This window comes from Hipposideros armiger, unplaced genomic scaffold (genome assembly GCF_001890085.2).
Source record: "Hipposideros armiger isolate ML-2016 unplaced genomic scaffold, ASM189008v1 scaffold_29, whole genome shotgun sequence".
In the NCBI taxonomy this organism is placed as follows: Eukaryota; Metazoa; Chordata; class Mammalia; order Chiroptera; family Hipposideridae; genus Hipposideros; species Hipposideros armiger.
In genome coordinates, this window is record NW_017731379.1 from 1039283 (window position 1) to 1059653 (window position 20371).

The 20371-nt window shown below is 45.3% G+C and overlaps 1 protein-coding gene across 1 annotated transcript in view; it reads left to right on the plus strand.

Annotated features, from left to right (window-relative positions):
* Positions 1 to 3429, plus strand: part of SCPEP1 (serine carboxypeptidase 1) — a 28711-nt gene extending 25282 nt beyond the window's left edge. The window contains exon 13 of the mRNA XM_019636769.1: positions 2699 to 3429. Coding sequence (XP_019492314.1) covers positions 2699 to 2761 — 63 coding nt within the window. The 3' untranslated portion in view covers positions 2762 to 3429. The remainder of the gene's footprint in view (positions 1 to 2698) is intronic.
* The last annotated feature ends 16942 nt before the right edge of the window (positions 3430 to 20371 follow it).

Genomic DNA, 20371 nt, shown 5'->3' on the forward strand with positions numbered 1-20371 from the left:
CCACAGGCCATTGCTTAGAGTCATTAGTGGTTCTTAACCAGGTTCAATTTTGCCCCCAGGGGACTCTGGCAATCTCTGGAGACATTTTTGGTTGTCTTAGCTTGGGGGAGGGTGCTGCTGGTATCTAGTGGGTAGAGGCCAGGGATCCTGGTAAATAGTCCACCATACACAGGACAGCACCAGCAATAAGGAACTGTCCAGCCCCAAAGGTCAGTTGTGTCAAGGTTGAGAAACCTCGATACAGAGGAAGGGAAGTTGAGATATCTGGAAGACCTGGTCTCATAATATTTATTAGTTGTCTAACCACAGGCAGTGTATTCTTAACCTCTCTGACCTTTCATTTTCTCTTAAGAACGTCCCAGAAATGAAGATACAGAACGCTTTAAGAGAAACCAAAGTTTCTCTTTTGTTTCCTCGATTTGTTGAACAAACATTTGAGTGTCCCGTGACTGCTGGTCACCGTGCCAGGTACTGAGAGTACACAGATGGACGGTGCACCATCTCTGTCCTCAAGGAGCTCATAGGCCAGAGGAGTAGATAGGCAAAGAGAGGCTAATGACATGGAGTGAGAAATGCTAAGATGGGAGTTGACCCAGGGAAGGGGACCCTAAATGATGGGCAGGAGTTAACTAAGTGAAGAGGAGAAGGTATGAAAGCAAGAATGTTAGCGTGTGCAGGTCCTGAGGAGCCTTCAGACAACCGAGACCTCAGGAGGGACACTGGGGAGCGATGAGACTGGGAAGGGAGACTTTGAGATCACCTTAAGGACCTCCAACCTACCCTGAAAACAATAGGGCTACCATTGAGGGGTTTTTAAGCAAAGGAATGCAATTTCTAGGTTGTCTAAGAAATAACAGTCTAGAAGGGACAAGACTGGGGCAGAGCCAATCTAAGAGGCTTTTATGGTAATCCATAAAAGTGGGGGGATTTGATGAGGTGTCAGAAGGGAGAATGGGCAGGACCGGGTGACTGTTTCCCTGTAGAACAGCGAGGTGGGATGTCCATAGGCAAGTGGATACATGAACTGTGTATATGTGAATCTGGTGTCAAATGTTTGTCCTTGGAGACAGAGATTTGGGAGTCAAATATGGAAAAGGCCAGGGACAGGGCCCCGGGTACACCAGTATTTAAGAGATTTGAGGCAAAAGAAGGACCCACAAATGAGACCTGGGAAAGAAGCGGCCAAATAAGTAGGGAGGAACCCAGGGACATGTGGCATCCTCAAAGTAGAGAGGGGCCAGTGATGTCCAATGCTGCTGACAACTCAGATAAAGGACTGAAATGTAAGCAGTGATTTGGGTACACTGATATCGTCGGTGATTGTGCAAGGATTTTCAATGAATGGCAGGCTCAAAAATCAGCATGGAAAAGGAGCAAATGAATGAGCAATGAGGAAGAAGACAACAACTTCCTTTAAGAAACCGGAAGGAAGAGGTAGCCCACTTCCTCTCAAGAAAAAATCTTATAGATACAGACAATAGTTTAGTGGTTCCCAGAGGATAAGGGGGGAGAGTCAATGGTAGAAGAAGATAAAGGGGGGTCAAATATATGGTGATGGAAGGGGAACTGACTCTGGGTGGTGAACACACAACGTGATATATACATAATGCATTATAGAATTGTACACTTGAAACCTATATAATTTTACTAACCATTGTCACCTCAATAGATTTAATTAAAAAAAGAAAAGTGATCTGAAGAGAGAATGAACAAGGCAGCAGAACACAGGGTTACAAGGGCATTTTGTCATGGCTCTGAGTGTCAGAGTACCTTCAATGCTGAGCTGTGACACATTGTATCTTAGAGCACAAGACTTTATTAATACAGAGGGGTCCTTGTGAAGGCAGGTAGGAGGCAAAGGAGGCAGTTGGTAATCACATGCTTGCTTCCTCACTGGTGAGCTGGAGTTCAGGCCCATTTCCTCTTGGATTGTCACAGAAAGAACAAGAGATCAGTTGGGGGCAGCCTTAAAATAGCTCTTGGAGACTGTATTTCAATCATCCCCCAACCACTTCCCCTTCGGTTGATTAAATGTCCTTTTGGTAGATTCCACCAGGCCTGTGTGGCCTTGCTTGGCAGGAAAGTCAGGGACAGGGGTGTGCCACAGAACACTGTGGGGCTGTGGAATTTCAGAGCTTGGAGCCATTTACTCTCCACCCCAGTCTTGGTGGAGGAGAAACTGAGGCCTCTGTCCCTCCCTTTTAATGGTGTGTGGCAAGGAGACTTTATACAGGAATTACTCAAAAACCCTTACAATACAAAAATGGGGATGCCACCGAAACGAAGTGTCTTATTTGCCTGTTTGTATTTGTTTATTGCTTTGATGTTAGCTTCCCTCTTTGGCCATTTTTCTATTCTGTTCCCAGCCTGGGATGTTTCCTACACAGAGAATTCCATAAAATGTTCAAAACCTTCCCTCTTCCTTGAATAGGCTGGGGTCCTAGTACCATAGTAAGTGGAGACAGCCCATATAAAGAAATCAACAGATCAGCCCCAAATGGAGAAGGGTCTTTTCCTAATCCCCAACTTCTCTAGTCCCCTGCCGTCCATCATGGTTGGAGCCCAGAAGAGCTTTTGTCCTCCCAGGTTCCTGTCACAGAGCGGGCACTCTTCCTAGGAGTGAGGTTTCAGGATGTCGCCCCCAAACCCAGCCCCAGGAACAGCCAGGAGCACTAACTCAGATACTGCTTGGCTCTAGGTTCCTTCTGACCAAGGGGCCATGGCTCTGAAGATGATGAGGCTGGTGACTGGGCAAGAATAGGATGGACGGGGCCGGAGGTGAGCTGTGTGGCCTTGGAGCACAGAACCTGGAGCGAGCACCTGAAGCTATGGGGAGCACCATTCTCCCCTGGAGTCTTGGCGTGGGCTGTGATTGGGAAGGTTTCTGCCAGCTTCCGCAGAGAACAAACTCTGCCTCTGTGGCAACTTGGAAACCACTTTGGCTTTTGACAAAAACTAAGGCTTTTTTTTAATGGATTTGTTTTAATCAGAATGAAGGTGTTGAACTACATTAACTTTTTCTTGTTACAAAAGCAAATTATGTGATTTATGGCGGGGGTGGGGGGTGGGGAGGGAAATACAGGCAAACAAAGAACAAAATAAACACCCATATATATATATTCCCTCCCTGGGGATATATGCACTGGTACCACTCTAATGTATATCCTTGGCAGTCTTTTTTTGCTATATATACATATATTTTTTTTACAAAAAATGGAATCATTACTATGTTATTTTACTGTCTACTTTGTTCACATATCAGTATGTCCGAAACACCTTTTCATGTCAATAAATTCTGTAACATTTTTAATGGCTGCAAGAATTCCATTTTATGGATGTACTATATAACTTATGTACCAAATTCCTAAAAGCATCATTGCTTAGTCAAAGGATGGTGACATTTCTTTAAAATTAAAACAATGAGTTTGAGACTTTGACATGTTTATTCGCGGCTCAGAGTCTGCATAAGGAATCTGATAGCTTCTATGATGATCCTGAAAGAAACACGACCTCCTCAAGTGTGGGGCTGAGGTCCTGAAAACCAAACAAAATCTATTCCTGCAGAATGTGGGGAGAGCGTTAATAGTAGGTTATGCATTCATAACCAGCCCCTTCTGACCTAAGACTAAAATAGGCTTCCTCGGGCAGAGGCACTGCACTTTCCCTGTGGTTCACCATTGGAGAGAGAGCGTCCTGTCCACCCTGGGACACGGAAGAACACGAGAGGCCTGGATTGGCTCCCCCTGGACTCCATCAGTGGTGCGCCTGCTGGGTACCCTATGCTGGAAACAGTTTAGCCGTGAGTATAACTAGTCGTGAGTATAACTAGTCGCTGAGTCTTGTGGGTCCATTGGGCATTGATTTACAACACAAATTGAGCTCCCAACCTCACAGGGTCTCTTTTGTTGGAAGTCAGGGTATTGGTTGGGAAAGAATGCAAGTTTGAAGATTAGGATGGGTCATATGGGCAGATGCCAATGAAGTTAGGGATCTCAAACCCTTTTTTGCCCCTAGAGGCAGCCCTCTCATCCCTGCCTGAGGAGGTGAATCTCTTGCTCTAAGATCCTGGAACCAATTCCCAGACTTGCCCCAGGCCCCTCTTCCTTCTACATCACATTCTCTCAACCCACACCCAGGCCTTCATGGGGAATTCCCTATGATCATCAGTTGATTGAGGAAGAACAGTCTCAAGTTCAGTTGACAGATAGTTCTGTATGATCTGCGTGCATCACCTGAAAGTAGACAGCTACAGACTAAAGCCCTCCTCTGAGACAGCCCTGAAGGGTGGTGGTGAAGAGAAACCTTCCCAGTGGACGGAACTCGGAACAATGCGCGCGCGCGCGCACACACACACACACACACACACACACACACACACACACACACACACACACACACACACACACACACACACACACACGTTTGTTCATTTTGCCCAAAAGGAGAGATGGCCGGAAGGCAAGGGGAGGGCAGCGTGCCCTGAGAGGGCGTGGAAGCTCAAGGCTCCTCCTCCCAAAGCTTGCCCTATACACTTCTTCCATTTAACTGGTCCTGAGTTGTGTGATTTATAGTTTTGTGTTTTGTTTTTTTTTAATTCAACTGAGTAAATTTGAAGATTTAATTGGCTTTATTACTTGATTTCTGAATCCAGCAGCATCCCATCTAGCAACTAGAAGGGCACTCTGAGGGATTCTACAAAACAGAAGGTTTTTATAGGCAGAAGGAGGGTGGGGCAAGAAGGTATTAGCAAAAGAAAAGAAAGGATTGTTTCAGTCCAGGACATCTTTTGGGGTTGAGGGAACTGCAGGGGTGTATTATGCAGATTACTAGCTAATCAGGAAGTTTCAGATGTACTGTTTAAAGGACATATTCTTGGGAGAGGTTGAATCCTGCAATTAAGTTTTGGTTTGCTGTTGTAGGGACAAAATGACTCTTGTCGGAGAGTGGGCCTTTCTCGGCGCAAAGTCCAGGTCCTTGGCAACTCGAGCAAAGAGTTGAATGAGATGCCGAAGTAAAGTACTGAAAAGTAGTTTATTCGAAGAGACAGTACATTTCAAAGAAGTAGAAGTGGGCCGGAGCAGTAGAGGATGGCTCAAGGGCCCATTATTAGAAGAGAAATTACATTCCAAAGAGTTTGGAGCAGGCCTCGCGCAAAGGCGAGGCTCAGAAAGGCTCAAAAAGGGAAGAAGCGGTCAAAAGAGCAGGGCGTCCAAAAAGCGAAGAAAAGGGAAAAAGGGTGGACTTCCCAGGACTTGGAGTTTTTATCCTTTCTCTAGAATGGGCTGTTCCCCTGAGGGCGTGGGACCACTTGATTGGCACCTGTGATTGACAAGAGGTACTGCACAGGTGCGAGTGACTGGTCAGCTCTAGCTGGGTATTTTGTGCCATTTGTTTTCCCGCAGGGGTAGGTAATGACAATACGAAGGGGGAGTTTTGGGTGTAGAGGGGATGTCCCCTTGGCGGTCACACTCTGTGGGACATGCAGGAATGCAGAGACACAATGCCTGCCTCTAACTGCCTGCCTTGTTTTACCCTTGAGAGACATGATCCCCATAAAATCTCTATGGGAAGCTGAGGGATAGGAAGGAGGTCTTATCTTCTGTATCTGCTTCCTGCTGGGCAGGGGCATAGAGCTGTCCCTGCCTATTGGGAGATTCACGGAACTCTCACCCTAGCTGATCTCAGATGAGAGAAAGGGGTCTCGAGCTCCGCCTGGAAGACCATGTTGGCTTCTTTGGTTGTGACTGGCAATCTTGTTGGGGTAGTCTCTGTATCCCCAAGGTCCCTGAATGAGGAAAAACAGATTAATAAATCTGTTAGCTCTCATGAAGCCTGTGGCCATTCAGCCTGTCATTCAGGTGGCATTGATTGTCTGGGCCCAGAATGGGTTTGGCAATTAGCTTACTGGCCTGGGGCATATTAGGAAGTCACAGGCTTTCTAGTAGTTATCTGAAGCTACTAGAGATAATAGAGACTTCTATTGTTTAGGATTCAGAAACTGATTTACAAAGCCATCAAGAAGCAGGGGGATAGGAGAATTCTAGGATTCAGGCTAGGAGCAGTCGTTAGCCTAGGCTAGGATTCACAGACTGATGAGAAGAGTAATCAAAGCCAGGGGCTAAGAAACTAAGAAACTAGGGAGGAGACTTAACATTCAACATTTCTATAGGAAAGAAAAGTTAAAAGTTTCTCAGTGGTGGGGTTGCTGCTCGGTGGGCCGGTAACAACTCCATTTGGGTCTGTTATTATTTTTTAACATAGTAAAGCAATAGTAAATAAAGCACTTTCCTGAGTGAGTTGTTCTACTTAATTATCGAATCTTAGAGGGGGTGTTGTAGCAACCCCAGAATTTGTAGCCAAGTCGGACAGAAGTGTGGGTGCCCTGGCCACCTCATTTGGGATTGGTGTCTGAAGTGAGGGCAGTCTTGCGGGATTGAGCCCTTAAACCTGTGGAGTCTGATGCTAACTCTGGGTAGTTAATATCAGAATTGAATTGAATTGTAGGGCGCCTCGTTGGTGGCAGAGAATCAGAGAATTGGTTGTTGGTGTGGAAAACCCATACACGTTTGGTATCAGAAGTACTGTGGGTTAAAACAGCTCTTTTGGTGTCAGAAAATGTGGGGTTTGTTCAAATGGCCCATGTCCACTGAAACGCGGTTTGGGAAGATGAAGAATGAAAGGGTAGGCGATAAGGAACCTTTGATTCCTGGGTGGCCGTGTGGTATGGAGTAGAAGCTGTGCGAGATAAGTTATTAACGGTAAAAAATTAGCGACTCCCAGGGAGTTGGCTTACTGAATGCATATGAAATGCAAATGATAAGAAAAAAGCAAAATACACAATGCCTTGGTTATTGTTATCTGAAATGGCTAAAATGAAATTCAAAGAGTTCTGGGTCAGACTGCAGTGCTGAACCAAGTTCAGATTTCTATCAGTCTGAGCTTCAGCCACTTGCCCCAAAGCTGCCCCCAAGAGGAAGGATTATGCGGGGACAACAGAGAGTTAATACCTCTGGTCACCACGAAGGTGGTCCACGTTAGGGAAGGGCAAAACCAAGAAACTATTGAAACCAGGGGGTACAATGTGAAGAGTCTCTCATTTTGTGGGTTGGTATCATCGGTTTCCTGAAGAACCCTTACTAAAACGGATTGTAAAAGTGACTAACATAGGGGCAGTATCTTTGATTTGGAATGCTACGGAGTGGAAAAGCATGGTTGGGTTGATGTGGGACCCACAATTCACTATGGAACAATCACAGTTGAGAGACCATAGGCCCCAAATGGAGTCACTTGTGCTAAAGCCCATGTCACTGAACCTAAACTTAATACCTGACCTAATTGCAGTTTTGACCTTCAGGAATGTAACCTTAGTCAGTCTGTAATTTTCTTGTCAGTACTAATGAGGTCATCTGCCACAGAGGCCCTCTTCTTCGCATTGGAAGCTAAGGTACTCTGCCTGATAAGACACACCCACTCCCTTTTTCCTAAGGGAAGGTAGCCTTGCGTGAAACAATTCTTTCTTTCTTTCTTTCTTTTTTTTTTTTAAAGATTTTATTGGGGAATTGGGGGAGGGGAGCAGCCATGTTGTTGTCCTTCAATCTTAGTTGTGGAGGGCACAGCTAGCTCAGCTCCAAGTCCAGGCGAGCTGCTCAGCTCAAAGTGTTGTGTTCAATTAGTTGTGGGTGGGGGTAGCCACCATCCCATGTGGGAGTCGAACTGGCAACCTTGTTGTTAGGAGCATGTTCTCTCACCAGCTGAGCCATCCTGCCACCTATTGGCAGCTCAGCGGCAGCTCAGCTCGGGCACAGCTCACTGGCCCATGTGGAAATCAAACTGGTGACTCTGTTGCTCAGAGCTCGCGCTCTTAACCAACTGAGCCAACTTGGCAGGCCCTGAAACAATTCTTTCTTTTCTTTGGTGAATAATTTTCTGGTCCTCCTCAGTTTCTGCCTATAAAAAGCCTGCCATATTGTACAGCTTTTCTGGAGCTCCTCTCTACTTGCAGGATGGAATGCTGCTGGATTCAGGAACCACTCAATAAAGCCAATCAGATCTTCAAATTTACTTGGCTGAATAACTTGACTTCTTTAAAAGCTGCACAAGGTCCAGACACCTAACAGGTTATTCTCAAGGAAACAGCCAGCCTGGTGGATTAAATGAAAGCCACTGTAAGATCTGTTTATCTGAGAAGGGGGACTGTCTGGCTCCCTGTAAATGCCAAGTGAACACCCTACATGAAGCAGCTGATACGCCCCATCTGCTAGTTATGTAGGACTGGCTTTATGATAACTGGGATACTCATCCACCGACTACGCCTGTTCCCCAGGCCACGATAAATGTTGTGGTTGGCGGGAGGGGGGGGGCTTTTTCATGGGTATCCTATGTAAACTGACCGCTGCAAAACCAGCAGTAATCCCAGAAGCCTTATTGAATTTGCTGTCTCAGTTTCCCCTCATGGGTTTTACAGATGCTAATAAAAACATGAGATTAATTATAAGAGGAGAGGCAGGGTGGAGGGGGTCAAGGCACTCATTTTAGCAGGAGGGTAGGAATCTTTAGAAATGAAATCAATAAAACAGCATTGACAGGATTGAAACAGAGGTCTCAATACAGTACTATTGAAAGCTGGGTGGGCCAACGAGACCCCCTGTTGGGTCCCGAACAAGTGTGCTCCACTTAACTTCAGTTTGGAGAAATTTTTTAGAAATTAAAAAAATGGGCAGACAAAGATTACAATGAGAAATCTGACCTGGAATAACTTGGGGCAATAATAGCTAAGCAGTTCACAAAGGTAAAGACTGTTAACAGTAATCAGATTAGGCCCAAGTTGGAGTCACTCTTGCTAAACCCCATGTCAGCAAACCAAAACTTACACTAAGTTTCTATGCTGGGTTCTCCCAGGAAAGGAAGGCCTCGGCCAATCAATCACTCCTTCTCCTTTCAGTCTAAGGTACTTGACCCAGCTCTAAGACTTACCTTTGTTCAATATAAGGAAAGTAACCTTACCTTCACCAATTGGCAAATGCCCACAATAACTTCCTTGTTCCTGCTCCTTTCTGCCTATAAAATCTCTTTGGAGCTCCTATACATCTGCTATTGGGTCGTCGGAAAAGTCACGACACATTTTTGCAACGAAAAACAAAAAATACATCATGACTTCTCTGACAACCCAATAGACTAGATGCTGCTCCCCAGTCCATGGATCTCTGAATAAAGCCAATACAATCTTTAAAATTTACTCAGTTGAACTTCGTTCTTTAACAAGACTGACAAAAAGGTCAGGGTATCTCTCTAGGCTCATTCCCTTGCTGAGGACCCAACATCGTATGTGCTTGAGTGGGTAAAATGATCAGGGAGTGAAGAAGACGTTTCTGGGACTCCTTGACCTGGGAGCCCCATGCACTGTGGTACCAAAACTCAATAGTGAAGCCCTGATGCAGGCTTCAGTAGATGGAGAGCGCACAGAAGTGTAAAGGTTGATAGGATTAAGATGGAGGTTGGGATGAAAATGGAAAGGTTTAAACAAGCTTTATGTGGAGAGGATTTGAATGTATAAATCGTATGTCAATTGCCTGCCCAATATCAATTCTCTTCTTTTTTTAAAAAAATTGAGAAATAATGGACCTACAACACGGTGTAAATTTAAAGTGTACAATGTGTTGGTTTGATACATTTATAAATTACATATGGTTACTACAGCAGTGTTGCTAACTACAAAAATTACACTTCTATCACCTCACATAATTATCTTTTTTTTTGGTGATGAGAACAATTAAGATCTAGCCTCTTAGCAGCTTTGAAGTATAATGCAGTACTGTTGACTGTGCACTAGATCTCCAGAGCTTTTTAATCTCCTAGTTGCATTCTGTATCCTTAAACAACATCTCTCCAACCCACCCCCACCCCCAGCTCCTGGTAAGCACCGTTCTACTGTTTTTATGAGTTCAGCTTTTTTAGGTGCCACATATAAGTGAGATCATACAGTATTTGTCTTTCTCTGTCTGACTTATCTCACTTAGCATGATGGCCTCAAGATCTATCCATGTTGTTGCAAATGGCTGGATTTCCTTCTTTCTCATGGCTGAATAATATTCCGTGTGTGTGTGTGTGTGTGTGTGTGTGTGTGTGTGTGTGTGTGTAAATATTTTATTTCTATCAGGTTCTCTAATTTGTCCAGGGTACAGTATACCCAGTTCAAGATCCTTCCCTGACTTCCTACCTGCTAGTAACGGCCATCTCTGACCAATGAGAGGGAAGGAGAAGTAGCTGGACAGGAGTTCCAGGAAATGTGATACAAAGGGATAGATAAGACATGCGTGCATTTTTTTCCCCCATCACCCTGCCTTGACCATGAACTTGAGGCTAGAGGCAGAGCATCTATCTTGTTACATAAGGCAAAAAGAGTATGAGAATGAAACCGCATGTGAGGATGGCGAAGGGAAAAAGTGGAGGGTCCCTAGGACCTTAATGACACTGTAGAGCTGCTGTGCCAGCCCCACATAATGTATTTTTAGTCTTACTAGAAAAACAAGCCCCCATTTGGTTAAGCTAGTATAGTTACTATTTCCGTTATACGTAGTCAAATTCAATCATGATAGCGATGGCTGGACCCAAGGGCTTTAATGAAATTACCCAGAGAGAGTCCAGACGGTGAGAAGACAGAGGACCTAGGAAGGATCCTATGGGAACGTGTAACACAAAATGGCCAGGAGAGGAGGCCGGATGCAAGGGACTTGGAGAATAAGGAAGAAACCTGAAACCAGTGTTTAGGAAGGATGCTTGGTATCTCCAAGACCAGGAAACAGAAGTCAAAAGAACCAGCTCTGTAGCCCAATTACCTGAATTCTATCCTGGGTCAGGTAGCCCTTGGCAAGTGGCTCAACTTACCTGTGCCTCGACTTCCTCGTTTGTAAAATGGGGATAATAATAGGGTTGTGATTATTAAATGTGACGGGCAATACAGTAAGCCCTCAGCCGGCATTGTCTGCTGTGACTGTTAACCATTCCACAGGAAAAGGAAGTTTTGTTTTGTTTGTAAAGGCTACTCCCTTGGGAAACCTGAAAATAGTGTTGTCCTCCATGGGGCTGGCAGACGATAGTCATCAGACAGGCCTCATGGAAGACAGCTCTCTCTGGGGCATCTCAGAGTTCCTCCTTCAAGTCAACCTGGCTGGTCCTGTAGTTGTGTACTGGCAAAAAGTTTCCCATTATAAGAAGCATTTAGAAGCATTGGTTGAACCCCTTCCATGTGTAAGAACTATGGTGAGTGACGGCGGGATACAAACATGCATGAAATATAGGTTGTGTGCACACGTGTGTGTGTGTGTGTGTGTGTGAGAGAGAGAGAGAGAGAGAGAGAGAGAGAGAGAGAGGGATTCCTCTGGGGCACCAACAGCAACTGCCACCCTCTTGTTTCTGCTGGGCTTGAACCAGGGTAGATGTAAACCTGAGGAGGCACCTTGTGAAGCCTGAGAATGAAGCTAACGTGGCAAGAGGCCGAGCCAAATGATGGAGAGAAACAGAGCCCCCGTGCAAGGACATGTTTGAGCCCTGGTTCAAATAACACGTGAAGGGAGACGTATTCTCCAACTTTGCATTTCTGGGATCCAATAAATTGCTTAAACCAGTTTGAGTTAGGTTTTCCTTCCCATGTAGCTGAGACAGCTCTAAATGATGCCAGTGATAACTTGAAGATTTCCCCATCTGAAGATCAAGTTCAATCTGAAGCCACCTGTGGTGTGGATTTTCTACTATGTACAGCCGAACCTAATTCTAACTATTGTAAAATATGTTTCTAGAGAGTAGGAATGGCATTGTTATACTCTTTTTTTTTTTTTTAGCTGAGCCATCCTGCCACCCGTTGGTAGCTCAGCGGTTGCTCAGCTAGGGCCGGGACTCAAACCGCTGTTGCTCAGAGCTCAAACTCTTGAGCGAGCTCTTAACCAACTGAGCCACTCAGCCGGCCCTATTATACTCTTTTTCACAAACCCAGAGAAGCTGAGAATCACTACCATGGGAAAGTGTTTCAAATATACTTTGAGGGGCCGGCTGAGTGGCTCAGTTGGTTAGAGCATGAGCTCTGAGCAACAGGATCGCCGGTTTGATTCCCCACATGGGCCAGTGAGCTGCCCCCGAGCTGAGCTGCCAACAGGTGGCAGGATGGCTCAGCTAGTGAGAGCACGTGCTCCTAACAACAAGGTTTCCGGTTTGACTCCCGCATTGGATGGTGAGCTACGCCCCCCCCCAACTAAGATTGAACACGGCACCTTGAGCTGAGCAGCCGTGAGCTGCCGATAGGCAGCCGGATGGCGACTGGACTTGGAGCTGAGCTAGCTGCACCCTCCACAACTAAGATTGAAGGACAGCAACTTGTCTGTTCCCCTTCCCCCAATTCCCCAACACTGTTCCCCTTCCCCAATTCCCCAATAAAAATTTTAAATATATATATACACTTTGAGGCCGTGTCATTAGGTTTGTCTTCTTAATTATTCCTGATCCTAACACAAAATACAACTTTAGTGTCAGGAGCAGGAAATTCCAAGTAAAACTCTAGGGTTCATGACATCCAACTTCCATTTTAGTTGCCTCAAGTGTAAAGGAAAAGAAGGGAGTTGGGGCATGGTCAAGGTCTCCCAGTTTATCTTATTTCCACAGTTTACCACCCCTACTCCAAGAACTATTAAAAGGCTCTCTTGAGAGAATTGCAAACAAAATTAAGTGGCATTTGGCAACTCCCTGGGAACACATTTAACGCTGCTCTTAGAAGAATAGCCTGTTTTAATTTGCTGAAGCTCAAGTTAAACTCTGAGAAAGAAACCACTGAGAAAATACTGTAAAATCAAAATGCCAGTCTAAAAAGGAAAAGCAAAATACCAACTCAAAAGACAGTAGTGTTAGAATATACTTTGATTACAGTAAATCATATCTAGTGAAAACACAGATGCTTTGGGGCTCAGATCTACAATAAGTTAGCATTAGGGAATCTTTTCTTGTTTGTTTGTTCCTCAGAAAATGTGGTCATTGCGAAAGGGCAGCGAGGGGAATGCAATATGTTGCTGTGATGTTTACAAGCAATGCTGGCACTTGATCTTTTCTGATGTTAGAATTTATCAGCCATCAAACTCTGGGTCAGACTCAAAAGCGAAAAGCTGATTCCAGGTGACTTTCTCCAGGATTACATAGCATCATCAATGATGTAGCTTAATTTGAAGACCTCTGAGGTACAGAATTCTCCTGGGACCAGATCTCCCCTCTCACCACCCTTTCGGCCAAACCCTGTGTGATGAGTCTGGTCAGTTTCTGCAAACATTCCCTTTTTCCCTTTAACTCACCCCAGATTGAAGCTTCAGGTGCTTGCATCTTCAAGGGGTCTCAAGAGTGGCCACCCAATTGGTGATGACACACGGTAAGATGTTAACCCAAGCCAGCTTCCTCCCGCCCGTCTGCACACCTCTGGACTACTCCAGTCCATTGTTGATGTTCACCTGGGCAAAGCAAACAGAGGTGAGTGTTGTTTTAGGCAAAGCCTAACAGAGGTAGTAACTCTGTTTCAAAAAAAAAATCAGTTAGTGCATCCCACAGCCAATGGAATTAAAAAGAAACTTGCAACCATCCCTCAGCCGTTCTATTAATATAATAAATAATTAACTTTTAGCAGGTCACATTATCCATTTATGTATGGATTTTATTTTATTTATTCTTTAAAAATTATGTTTTATTGTGAAATACAGTTTTTAGAATTAGTTTCAGCTGTTTCATACAGAATTAGTTTCATACATATTGTATGACTTTTAGGAGGTTTCTGAGGTTCTAAGTCTTTTTCAGAAGAGCTATTTCACCTGTAAGGTAAAGGAGATGGTGTAGAACTTGGCAATGAAATCTATATACACATGGGGAAAACAAGTCCTGTGTTTAACTTTAATCAGTGATAGATTTGAACATTATATTCCAGTATTTTCCACTAGGTTAACAGCTCATTATTATCTTGTGCTTTTTCTTTTAAAAGCCACCTGCCTGCCGCCACAGTGCCCAGAAGGTTGCCTTTGTTCCTTGCTCACTTTCCCTTTAAGGGTTGTTAGGGTTTCAGCTGGTAGAGTTCCAAGTGCCCTCTGGACTAATTGGCATGAAGTGAGAATTTTCCAATTTGGAAGAGAAAGAGGCTGTTCTCCAGGGAAGGCTCTTCAAGGTAATTGCTTTCTCAGAGATTCCAGCCACCACCTTTGGCAGCTTTCACCAGAGACAAATCCTTCTTGCTGTTTAGGAGGAGCTAGAAACCCACATATGGAAAAATAGGAGCTCAGGACAGACTTGCTAAGACCTTTGAAACCAGTGACCTTTCGAAAGGGAGGCAGTGGGGGAAAGGTCGGTGCGGGCAAAGGCAGCTAAACCCTCCCCCTGTTCCCTTCCCTCCCGCGCCCCCCCCCTCCCCAAGGCACCGCAGATCTGGCTACACATTTCCTTGATCTTCCTTTTTCTAAAGAGCTTCAGCAAAGGGGGGCATTGGTAAAGGAAGCTAATATATTAACCAGGATTCCAAGCAAGAGCAGAACAACACTTAAGTATTTGGAATAAATACTTGAACCAACCACCTGAGCTGGCGGGAGGCACCCAAGGACGTGCTGGATAGGAAACATATCTAACCTGGGCAAGGCTCCAAGAGGAATTTGTGTATGTCTAGGGGGGTGAGTGGGGGAGAGTGAGAGGAAAAGACACAGAGAAGAGGGAAGTTCTCTTTGGGTCACCGCCGGCCAAAGGTGGCGGGGGAGGTGGGGTGGTAATAGACAAATGGGTCCGGCTGACGGGAAAGAAGCACTGAAGAATAAAATGGAATTGCCGTGTTCTGTGAGTTGTGGGCTGTAGATCCCCTCCCCCAGCCCTGCTTTGTAATCTTCGTGACCGTTGTGCGTGTGGATGCGTGCATTCTTTCTGGGGACACTGAGGAGGTGCTGAGTTCTGTGGTCTGTTGACATTGGTGAGAAAAAGGGGGAGCAGTGCTGGACGCACGAGATAGGAAAGCCCCGGCTGGGTTGTGGCACTTTTGTTCCACTGTGTGTTCACATCACAATCCTGGAAAATGGCAGAAAGGAGAAGACAGCCAAAGTTGTTTTGGGGATGAAGACATAGAGGCTCGAAGCCCTCCAGGTGAGGAGGTCACAAGGTTCGATGTGAACTAAGTACTGTCTGACTCCAGAGCTCCTGCCTTAATTATCAGGATAGTCGTGTCCCTGTTCCTGCTCCAGGATGAGGCTTTAGAACTGTTGGAATTAGTGGCTAAGAGCTGCTGGCCCCCGTTCTAAGTAGGAGGAGCATCGCATGGGGCATAAATGCATGGGTTTTGGAGTGAGACTCTCTGTGTTTGAATCCTAGCTTGGCCATTTACTAGCTGTGTGACCTTGGATGAGACATTCAGAGTCTCTGTACCTCAGTCCCCTTATCTGCAAAAGCAAGACAATAATAGTACCTTCTTTATAGGGTTGTTAAGGGGAGTAAATGAGATTACGTACCTAAGAATTTTAGCACAATGCAATACATGTTAGTTGTTTCTTTCATTATTTTCTAACAACAACACAGGACCATGCCATGAACAGCCCTGAAGTTCGGCAATGTGATGCTATGCTTCCATCTATCTTTCTCGTTCACAGGAAAAGTTCAGGCTCTAGCCAAACATCCTCATTCCAATCCCAGCTCTGCCCCTTCTGGCTGTGTCCCTCTGGGCAACTGACTTAACCCATCTGTTGAAAAAGGTGAAAAATACCTCACCTGGGGTGCGGGGTTGTTGGGAGGTGAACTAACATGAAAATTACCTGGCCAAATCCTGTCTATCTGGTTTGATCAGGAAAGAGTCCTATGGCTCACCTGCCCTGCCCTGCCTTCCTACACACATATTAAACAGCTCTGAGGGCTTCTAGGACGTCAAACATTACACATATTCAGTTAAGCTTAGCTGGAGTTAAACTCATTGGGTGGCATTGTTCCCTCTGTGTTGTCTGGGAGCCTAGGTGGCCTTACCTTAGCCTCTTGCTAGGCAGGTTAGCTGAAATATGACTGGGTCATTTATTTCAGCGATATGAGTTGGTTTGAGAACTACTGGGAAACCTAAATTGACTAAGATGGAATAACCTAAGTCAAACACATTTATGATGAGCCAAATGTTTCCCCTTCTGAAGAAGCAAGCAGCTTTGGGCAGGTCTCCCTGTTAGCTGCCCCTCCCCTGCTCCTAGGAACCGCCCCAAAGACTCTGTCATTGGCTGCCACAGTTTGTAATGTTTACTCCTCCTAGGATGCCAAGGCCCATTATAGCTCCTCCAGGAGGCTTGATTTTCCTTGATGTGTTGCTGGGGGGCCACGGTGTTTTGTTTGGCTGATGAAAGCAACAGTGACCACAGGAAGTTAAAGGACTTAGGAGCACACATCTCCCTACATATGTGGCTAGAGATGGATGCATTGAAAATGCCCTAGAAGAATATATCCGGAGGCTAATGGTGGCTTTCAAACTGTGGGGTAACATAGTTTTATTTTTTTAAAACCTGTACTTTCTAATCTTTTCTACAACAACAAGGAATGAATGGCTTTTGCAATAGGGGAAAAATAGTTGTTAAAGATCAAAGTGATTACTCTTAGCTAGAAAGTTCATCTAGCACATACTATGATAGTTACCAAGGCTGTACTGTGGCCAACAGTGGGCTTGGCACTGGACGAACAAAAGGGATAAGACCCCTGCACTCAAACAGCAACAAGCCAAGGGAAACTTCCACTAAACAAATAACTATGTCATGACAAACTGGGATGCGTGCACCAAAAGAAATGACCTGGGTGCCATGGTTGAGAGTAATGGGAGGAGGCTGTGAGTGGTGACACACAATTTAGAAGGCAGTTAACCAGTGATGTTTATGCTCAGCCCTGAAGGAGGAAAAGGAGCCTGTCTGGGAACCCAGCCGGCCTTGCCAAGAGTGGGCAAGGAGAGTTCTACCCACAGGAAGTACCTGAGGGGTGGTCCTAAGACAAGCGGGAGCTTGACACAGGGCAGGGAGTATTGGGGAGTGGAAGTAAGATTGTAGAAGGAGCCGGGGCCAGCTCATATAGAGCCTCTAAGCCTTGATAAAGAATTTGGTCTCTATTCTAAATGCAAGTGGAAGCCAGTTAGGAGGCTCTTGAAAGAGAAGAGGCTGGGTGCCCGTGGAGATGGAAAGCCGTGGGTGGATTTAGGGAACTTTTTTTTTTTTTTTAAGATTTTTATTGGGGAAGTGAGCGAAGGGGAACAGACAAGTTGCTATCCTTTTGTTCTTCAGTCTAGCTGTGGAGGACGTTGCTTCACTGGCCCAAGTTGGCACCATCATTGCACTCTTCCCGGGTGAGGCAGATGAGTCACCAGCTTCTGGATGGCCACTCACGGCGGCTGCTGGCTGCTCACGCTGGCTGCTGGCTACATACGGTAGCCCATGGCAACCCACTGCCACAGGGACTGCAGCCTATGCCGTCGCCAGCATCTTAGCTGTGGAGGGCAGTGTCACTGGCCCTCACATGTGGGATCCGAACTGGGGCCCTCTGGCGTCCCAAGCCAGTTCTTAAGCATTGCGCCATTCGGCCGGCCCTAGGGCACTTTTTGAAGAGAGAACAAATAGAAAAAAAAAAATGTTGGATTGGAGGTGGGGAATGAGAGAGAAGGAGGTGCCGTGGACGGCTTTCCATTTTCTGGCTCGGAATTATTTATCAGAGTGAGATAGACTGTGGGAGGAACAGGTTTGGACATGTGAAATTTCAGTTGTCTGGGTCTATTAAAAGGGTGGCATTCAGAGGTGGTTGAGCCCTCTGATGTGATCAAGTCCAAAGCAAACAAGAAAAGCAACTCACCAAGTTGCTTTGGCATAATTTGACAGCCTTAAAAAGGTTTTGTTCTTTATTTATAGAGCTGTTAAGGATCTAAAAGAGTCATGTAGAATTTCGAGTTGTATTTTACTTTATTTTTTGGATGACAGTATGTGCTTTGGTAGCATTTAGGGTTTCATAAATATAATGGGTATAGTGCTCGTGAATGTCAATGGTCTACTATAGCTACAATAGACAATGTATTGAACTAATTTCCAATAGAACTTTATGAAAATGTAAAGTGGCTAGTTGGTATGTAGTCTGTGGAAAGACAATAGTTACCCTCCCCCTAGGACTTACTATGTACTTTGCATTCTGTTATATACTCTTTAAATATCCCATTTGAGTACTACATTTTTTTATTATCTATTTTACATGTAAGGGGAAAAAAGGCTCAGAAGGGTTAAGTAACTTGCTCAGGGTCACAGAGCTAGCAAGGGGTAGAGACTGTATATGTCTGAGCTGACTAGGAAGCATGGGCTTCTATGAAGCAGATGTCCTTGGTTACAGAATGGGTTATCTGGGGAGTGTAGGTTAAGATGGAGTTAAGAATGGAAAGGTTTATTAGGGAGTGACACTCATGGACAGACAAGATCCCAGGACAGAACTGTCAAAGTCCCTGCCAGCCCAACATGGAGTCCTGAAGTAAAGGCTGCCCATGAGTGGGGTCCTGCATTGGGCAGAGATGGCTAGGTCCTTGTAACGCTACCTCAGCTCACCCATTGTCTGGGGAAGGCACTCCAAGAAAAGCAAGATCTCAGTTTGCAAGCTGGGCTGATCCCCAAAGGCTGTTAGTTAACTGTATCCCTTGTATCTGGGCAGGAGTCCATCTTTAAATGGGGATCTGAACAGTGCATCTCCTTACCGTGCCACATGCTCTAAAAATTGCCCGCACTCCTTTTATCGAAGAGGCAGTGCTTCAGTTATCCACTGCTGTGTAACAAATTGTCCCAAAATGTAGTAGCTTAAGACAACAAACACTTGTTATCTCACAGCTTCTGTGGGTCAAGAATGTAGGCATGGCTTAGCTGGGAGCCTTTGACTGAAGGTCTTTTGTCAGGTTGTAGTCAAGCTGTAGCTGGCGCTGCAGTCTCATCTGAAAGCTCGGCTGAAGCGGGGATACACTTCCAAGCTCATTTACATGGTGGTTGGCAGGCCTTGGTCTCTCATCACATGGGCCTTTCCACAGGACCGCCTCGTGATATGGCAGCTGATGTCCCCCAGGGTAAGCAACATAAGAGACAGAAAGAGGAGCCAAGGTGGAAGTCATGGCCTTTTATAATCTAACCTTGGAAGTGACATCCCATCCCTCTGCCTCCTTCTATTAGCTAAAAGCAAATCTAGTCCATTCTGAGGCTACATACAAGTACAAGAGGTGGGGATCATTGGCAGCCACTGTAGAGGCTGCCTACCATGACAAGAATAATTTTAGCTACACTTGTTGTGAATCAGGTATTGTATTAGGTCCTTACATACGGCATCTCACCACAACCCCTTTATTCACTCAAGGTTCATCAGGTCTCAAGCCCTCTGAGCTGCTGAGAACAGAATGACAACTTCCTCCTCTTGAGGTGCTCATGTCCAGGGGTATAATGTGTTTGAATTTTACAAAGGAGAAAAAGACAAGTTACATACTTACTAAGGAAGTGGCCGGGCTAGGAGGCCAAAGCTGGTCCGTGGGACTTCAAGGCCAGTGTTTTTTGTGAAGACAGCACACTCCTGAATCCACAATGAAAACATTGCTAGTCTAAGAACAACTGTGAGGAAGGAACAGCCACTGAGGAGATATACAATTTAATTCCATTTACATGAAGTTCAAACGCGGGCTTGTTTAGCAACATACAAATAGCAGTAATGCTAAAGAGAAAAGCAAGGAAATGATTCCAGAGGTTAGGATGCTGGCCATCTCTGGAGGCGAAGGGGAACATAACGGCGGGGGTGGGGGTGAGACCCAGGGTTCACAGGGGCTTCTGGGGGGGGGGCTGAGTGCTCTTCTAGACATGGTTGGTGGTTATATGGGTGTCCAATTTATAATGATGCATTCAACTGTACATATATGTCTTATTTACTCTTCTGTATGTATGACATATGTCACAGTAAATAAAATTACAATGAAAACAATTGTGTCACTATTTGCCAGGTGCAGGCATCTGTGATGGCAGGTAAGGAGCTCTTTTTCAGAACCGTGAGGAGCATAGGTCTTTTTGTCTTCGGCAAATCTCCCCCACAGTTGCATTCGCAGCCTGGCTCACCAATATGTTCTTAATGTGTGTTACACCCAAAATAAATCCTGAGGAAGACAGTGCTTGGTGACATCATGTTGCCTGAAACAACGGGTCGGAACAAGTTGGCGGTTTTTTCTATTCCTGGAAGGGCTGCTGAAGAATGAAACCCAATTCACATTGTAACAACTGCCACTTAAATCTTTACACTGCAAAGAGCAACTTTGTACAGAAGTGCCAGGGAAAGCTCACTCAGGGGTTCCTCAAATTCATTAGGCTTCAACCTA